The 7,500-nt window shown below is 42.9% G+C and overlaps 1 protein-coding gene across 1 annotated transcript in view; it reads left to right on the forward strand.

Annotated features, from left to right (window-relative positions):
* The window catches only part of LOC135095418 (RILP-like protein homolog), a 41,966-nt gene that overhangs the window by 30,882 nt on the left and 3,584 nt on the right, over window positions 1-7,500 (forward strand). Inside the window, 2 exon segments of the mRNA XM_063996255.1 lie at window positions 22-147; window positions 4,939-7,500. The exon segment at window positions 4,939-7,500 is cut by the window's right edge and continues 3,584 nt beyond it. Of these exon segments, the coding sequence (XP_063852325.1) occupies window positions 22-147; window positions 4,939-5,053 (241 nt within the window). The 3' untranslated portion in view covers window positions 5,054-7,500.

Genomic DNA, 7,500 nt, shown 5'->3' on the forward strand with positions numbered 1-7,500 from the left:
GAACCTGACTCACATTTCCAGGGAGGTGGTGGAAGATGATGACGATGATGATGGGGAGGACACCAGTGACCCCCCCGTGCAAGGCCCTATGCCCTACGAACCTGACGACGCTCCCTGGAAGAAAGAAGAATCGGGAATCAGAAAATTGTAAGCGTGCGTGTGTGTGTGTGTGTGTGTGTGTGTGTGTGTGTGTGTGTGTGTGTGTGTGTCAGATTAGGGGGTAGTTGGGGTGGGGTGACAGGAGGTGATCCTTAAAAGGGTTAAGGTAATAATGAGGTATGGAATGGTTGAAAGGGTGTTTTTAAGGTGTTTTTAAGGGTGTTTTTGGTGTTTTAAGGTTTATTTTGGGGTGTTTTTGGTATTTTGGGGTGTTTTCGGGGTGTTTTGGGGTGTTTGGGGTGTTCTGGGAATGTGCTGGGGTGTGTTATGAGTTGTTTTTGGGTTGTATTTAAGTGTATTTAGGGTGTTTAGGGTGTAGAGAGGTGTCAGGGAGGCTGTGGCTGTGTTTGGGTGTGTTTTTGGGGTGTTTGCTAAGTTTTGGGGTGTTTCGGGTTGTTTTGGGGTGTCTGTACGTGTATTTGTGGTGTTTTGGGGTGTAGAAAGGTGTCAGGGAGGGTGTAGCTGTGTTTGGCTGTGTTTGGGTGTGTTTTGGGTGAGTTTTGAGATGTAAGTAAAAATCTACGAGTATGTGTGTTTTCAAGGGTTTAGGTGTAAACAGGCTTGGCAGGGCTTACAGGAGGCAGGGGACAGCTTGGCAGGGTGATACAGGGACAGGGGGTTGGTAGGGTGTGAGTTAAGGGGTTGTCAGTTTAACAATGTAGCTTAACGAGTAGTTTGGTAAGGGGTAACTATTTAAAAAACACTTCGCTGTCTCGCCACTGTTTTCCAAGGCCACACAGATGACTAGCCGGGTTCTCAAGTGTGTTTCTCCTGTTGATAATGTGGAAATGTTGTTAACCTGTCACTAAAGCTGTAAAAATGCCCTTGAAAACCTTTGTCACTTCAACTAGAGCCTTTTAAAAGAATGTTTCTCCTGTTAGTAATGCAGAAATGTTGTTAATCTGCCACTAGAATCATAAAAACACCCTTGAAAACCCACGTCACTTCAACTACAACCTTTTAAAAGAGCATTTCTCCCATTAATAATACAGAAATGTTGTTAATCTGCCACTAGAACCATAAAAACACACTTGAAAACCCACATCACTTCAACTAGAGCCTTTTAAAAGAATGTTTCTCCTGTTAGTAATGCAGAAATCTTGTTAATCTGCCACTAGAATCATAAAAACACCCTTGAAAACCCACGTCACTTCAACTACAGCCTTTTAAAAGAGCATTTCTCCCGTTAATAATACAGAAATGTTGTTAATCTGCCACTAGAACCATAAAAACACACTTGAAAACCCACATCACTTCAATTACAGCCTTTGGAATGTAGTGAAGATTAACCGCAAAGAATACAGGTGACATGGCCTAGGGGGGAGGGGCTTACTAGGGACAGGGTGTGGCTTAGGGTGGCTTAGGGTGTCAGCTGCCAGGATAAATAGATTGCCAGACATATCCTGTTTTTCATATATTCCTATGCATGATCCTGACCTGTTGATCCTACCGTTGTGTGTGTGTATGTGATGTGTGTGTGTGTGTGTGTGTTAGGAAGTGTGTGGCAGTACTTGAGGTAATGCTAGACTTGAAACACTCTCTCTCTCTCTCTTATCAAACGTATAAACTAACGCATCATAATTTGTTTTGGTTCGGCGATTCAGTTCATACGAGTGTTTTGGTGATAATAGTGTTAGTTTGCCGTCACTGCAACACAAGGGAGGGGTATCCAGGTGTAGGAGTTTGTAAAGGACTAAATCAACCTGCCACACACCTGACACACACCTGACACACACACACAAACACACACACACACACCCTAACCTAAGTAGCTAAAAACGACTTTATCAATATTTAGTTCACTAGAAGCACAAAAATAAACATTTGCTTTACTTGTCAAACACACACACACACACACACACACACACACAACACACACACACACACACAACACACACACACACACACACTAACCTAACCTAACCTAAACCACTTTCTATCACTTATATTTAGCCAGAAACACATAACTTAGACAGTTTTTTTCCTGGCAAACACACACACACACACACAAACACACCCTAACCTAACCTAATCTAACCTAACCCTTTCCAATCAACAGGTAACTAAAAGCACTTCATTAAAAACACCCTTTCATTGGCAGTGCTGGTGATAAGCTCACACCAGACTGTCTGTAATGAAATATTGGCATTTGATTTATCAACTCTAATGAAAAACTAGTATTAAAATTTTTACTCTGTTATTAAAAGGCCTTGGAGGAAATTGAATGTTTATAATGCGTAAATGTATGTTGTTTTATTATTATTATTATTATTATTATTATTATTATTATTATTATTATTATTATTATTGTTGTTGTTCTTGTTCCCTCTCTCCCTCCCTCTCCCCATTCAATATTCTCCCTCTCTCCCTCCCATCTTACTAGCCCCTCCCTCTCTCTCTCCCTCCCATTCCCCCCCCATCTCACATACCCCATCACCCTAGAAATACTCAAACAACCATTTAAACTGCCCATTACCATAAAAATCCCCATTAAATTGCTCCCATCACCCTAGATAACCCTTTAAACTCCCCATCACCCTAACTAACCTCCCCTATCCCTCCCCCATTACTCCCCATCACTCCCCATCACTCAATTGTCCTTTCCAGTTTCCGATTGGTGGGGAAGAAGATCCATGGGAAGGTGTAGGCTTGGGAAGAAGAGGAGGAGGAGGAGGAGGAGGAAGAGGTGGAGGAGGTGGAGGAAGAGGAGGAGGAGGAGCTGTGAGAGGGGTTGTGCAGGAACCCAGAGACCTGGTAGGGAAGTGAGAGAGAGAGAGAAGAGAGAGAGAGAGAGAGAGGAGAGAGAGAGAGAGAGAGAGAGAGAGATGAGAGAGAGAGAGAGAGAGAGAGAGAGAGAGAGAGAGAGAGAGAGAGAGAGAGAGAGAGAATTTGCTTTTTAGATATTGATATTTTTTCTATTTCTTCTTCTTCTTCTTCTCTTTCTTCCTCCTTCTCTTCTTCCCTCTTCTTCTCCTCCTCCTCCTCCTCTGTCCTCCTCTCCTCCTCCTCCTCCTCCTCCTTACTTTATTTCTTTAATTTTTTCCTCCAACTTGCCTGAGAGAGAGAGAGAGAGAGAGAGAGAGAGAGAGAGAGAGAGAGAGAGGAGAGAGAGAGAGAGAGAGAGAGAGAGAGTGAGAGAGAGAGAGAGAGAGAGAGAGAATGTGCATGCATGTATTGATTTTCTTTCTTTTCACTCACTGCCTGTCTGTCTGTATGTCTGTATGTGTGTGTGTATGTGTGTGGCGCGCGTGTATGTGTCATGTACGCGACTCGTGGCGTTGTGTGCGTTTCGTAACCTGTACATAACGTCCCTGTTACTTGTACGTACAGATCTTGTAGTGTACTTGTGTTTGTTTTTATTTGTACTACTACTACTACTACTACTACTCTTTCTAACCTACCATATCTAAATCTTTTCACTACTACCACTACTACCACTACTACTACTACTACTTCTGTTATGTGTGGTTCTATAATTGTGAGTAGGTTAAGTTGGCAGCCCTGCCCCCCATGTTCCCTGTGTGTGGTGATTGGTGCAGAGACAAACCAATCACAAGCCACACAACGTCAACAAGCACTGAAAGGCGTTCGTGTTGACTGTGAGTGTGCGTGTGTGTGATTGGTGCTGAGATAAACCAGTGACGCAAGCCACACGTCAACACAAGCACTGAAAGGGTTTGTGTTGACTGTGTGTGTGTGTGTGTGCATCTGTGTGTGTGTGTACTGAAGGGGGTTACAGTGACGTCATTGGTGTGTTGGTAATGTCACAGCACTCAGGGTAAATGTGATCCATGTGTGTCTGTATAACCCCTTCAGGCCGGGAGCAGACGAGGAAGTTTGTAAAGTGTGTTTAAGCTACTGTGGCCTGACTCAACCGCACTGCAGCCACCCGTGTATATGTGTGTGTGTGTGTGTGTGTGTGTGTGTGTGTGTGTGTGTGTGTGTAGAGCAGTCCACATTAAGCTTTGATGTGCATTATAGCGAACAGTGTGACTTGGTGGTTGTTGAATGCTTGGTGTGTGAAAGCAGGCAGTCAGGCGGCACGTGGCCAGGCTAAGATGCACAGCCACACGTCAACACAAGCTATGAGGTGACTTGTGTTGACTGAAGGGTGTGTTTTGTGTTGTCGAAGGGGTAACACAGTAGCTCATATGCACGGGGCCTCCACACAAACCCAAGGATGCAGTCAGTGTGAGCCTTTGCTTCTAAAATATGGCAAACTTTCCGAAGCCACAGCCCGTCACACCAACGCGGCAGTGTGTAGCGCCTCAGACCCACTCGTCTGCTGCCGGCCTTGCTGCCCCACACACAGGGAAGGGCAGGGCTTACCTTAATGCACCCCAACCTAACCCTACCTCACCTACTAACAAACCTTTATCCCCCTAATATTATGACCTAAACCCAACCACACCAAACCCAATCAAACCTAACCAAACCTAACCTAACCTAAACCTAAACCTAACCTAACCTATCCCAGCCTAATATTATGACCCGACCAACCCAACCTGACCTAACCCAATCAAACCTAACCTAACCTAACCTAAACCCAACCAAACCTAACCTAACCAAACCTAACCTAACCTAACCAAACCTAACCTAAACCCAACCCAACCTAACCTAACCTAACCAAACCCAACCAAACCTAACCTAACCTAACCTATCCCAACCTAATATGACCCGACCAACCCAACCTGACCTAACCCAACCAAACCAAACCTAACCTGACCTAACCTAACACCCAATACTATAACCTGACCTGACCTGACCTTCTCTTTCCAGCTTCCGACGTTTGTTTGGGGACGAGAGCACCTCCACCACCACCCACACCACCATCACCACCTCCGCCTCCTCCACCAGCCCCAAACGCACACTTCTCACCCTGCATCGCCCCTGAACTCTACCTTGGGTCCAGTGTGGGTGGTGCTAGGGCCTTAGGGTGAACATAGGGTGACTAAGGGTGACACGGTGATGCTGTGGTGTTTGGATTTCATCACCCTTTATTTGTCAGTGTTGATAGGGTGAGTTAGGGTGAAAAATAGGGTGATTTAGGGTGAAAAATAGGGTGATTTTGGACGCTGTGGTCTTTGTCTGCATTTTGTCACCCTAGATTTTTCTGTTGTGTTGATAGGGAGATAAGAGTGACCAAATGCCAACTTAGGGTGAAAATAGGGTTACCAAGGGTGACTTAGGGTGATGTTATGATGTTTGGACTATTTCACCCTACATTTATCAGTATTAGAGTGAGTTTAGGGTGATGAAAGGTTGAGTTAGGGTGAAAATAGGGTGATTTAGTGTGAATAGGGTGACAGGGTGATTTTTTTGGTGTTTGTCTGGATTATGCCACCCTTTATTTGCATTAGTGTTGGCAGAATGACCTAGGGTGATGAACGATTGAGTTTGGGTGAAAATAGGGTGAAGTACAGAGAATGGGGTAATTTAAGGTGATACAGCAGTGTTTGTATTTTGTGAATCTTCAAGTAATCACCCTTGTTTTTCCTGTTAGGGTCAGTTAGGGTGAGCAAAGACTGAGTTAGGGTGAAAACAAGGCAATTTTAGACTGAAGACAGTGTGTTTAGGGTGACACTGTGGTATTTTAAGGTGTTTTTTAATTTTCTTGGCTGTCATGATAGAACACCCTTGCACCCTTGAGTTCTTATGGTTAGGGTGATTCAGAGTGAGAACAGGGTGACTTAGGGATGATGTTGTAGCGTTTAAGAGTGTTTGGATTCTGTCAGCACCCTTGCACCCTTGATCTGTTTATTATTAGGGTGATTCAGAGTGAGAATAGGGTGACTTAGGGTGATGTTATAGTGTTTAAGAGTGTTTGTTTGGATTCTGTCAACCCTCGTATAAATGCACCCTTGATCTGTTTATTATTAGGGTGAATAGGGTGATTTAAGGGTGAATTAGGGTGATGCTGTTGTGTTTCAAGGTATCTGCTTTCGTTTTGTCTCCCTATGTGATAAGACACCCTTGATTTTTCTGTGCTAGGGTGATTTAAGGGTGAATTAGGATGATGCTGTTGTGTTTAATGGTGTTTATTTTGATTGTCAGCCTATATGATAAAACACCCTTAATTCTTCTGTGCCAGGGTGATGATAGGGTGACTTAGGGTGAAATAGGGTGATGCTCTGGTGTTTAAAGATGTTTGTCTTGGTTTTGTTGACTGTTATAAAAAGCACCCTACATTCGTACAAAACTAGGGTGACTTAGGGTGAACTTGTGTGAAATCCAGTGATATTAGGGTGATCTAGGGTGAATATAGTGTGATACCATTAAAATCATGATGTTTTGTGTTGATAGGGTGAGGATGGAGTCAAATAGGGTGATGACAGCATGAAATTAAGGTTTTCAAGGATCTTTTGTGCTGATAGGGTGTCAATAGGGTGAGGATGGAGCCAAATAGGGTGGTGATAGCATGAAATTAAGGTGTTTAAGGGTGTTTTGTGTTTAAACGTAAAGCTAGACTGACTTTTGGCATCTAGGGTGTTGATTCAGTGTTGTCAGGGTGATGAAGCATTGGTACGATGACACAGAAAGGTGTTTCAGGGTGAACTGATATCAAAACAGGGTGAACTGATATCAAAACATTATCTCATACTTACCAATCTCATCAAGTCACCCTAAATCTTGTAAACACCTCAAAAATCACCCTAGATTTTGTGAACACCTCAAAAATCACCCTAATTTTTGTATACACAGCCCAAAATAACATCTTTGAATTAATTGACACCCTAAAAACACTTAAATCTTGTCTACACCCTAATTTTCACCCTAGAAATGTGCCAAACTGCAGAAAATGCCCTAGACCTTTAAAACACCCTATAACTTAACAGAACTTAAAAAAAAACACCCTAATTTCTGTCTACACCCTAAAAACACACCCTAAAATTTGCTAGACCTAAGAAATCACCCTAAAATTGTACCTGGAACATCAAATCATACAAAAAAACACCCCAGTATTTATCAGACCAAAGAAAAACACCCTAGTTCCTGTTTACACCCTAAAAATCACCCTAAGTTACTGAATCTCAGAAAAAAAACCCTAAAATTTTGTCCTAGTCTAAAAATCACCCTAGAATTTAATGGACCCTAATCAAAAAACACCTCAAATATTTGTCTACACCCTAAACTTTTGCTAGATCCAAGAAAACACCCTGAAATCACCCTTAAACTCCATGAACCCTTGACAAAACACCCTAACTTTTCTCTTCACCCTAAAAATCACATTAGAATTTGCTGGACCCCACAAAAAACACCCTGAATATTATCCACACCCTAAGAATCAGTTGAACCCCAGATAAAACACCCTAAAATATCACAAACTTAAGAAAAACCCTA

This window comes from Scylla paramamosain, chromosome 49 (genome assembly GCF_035594125.1).
Source record: "Scylla paramamosain isolate STU-SP2022 chromosome 49, ASM3559412v1, whole genome shotgun sequence".
Taxonomy (NCBI): domain Eukaryota; kingdom Metazoa; phylum Arthropoda; class Malacostraca; order Decapoda; family Portunidae; genus Scylla; species Scylla paramamosain.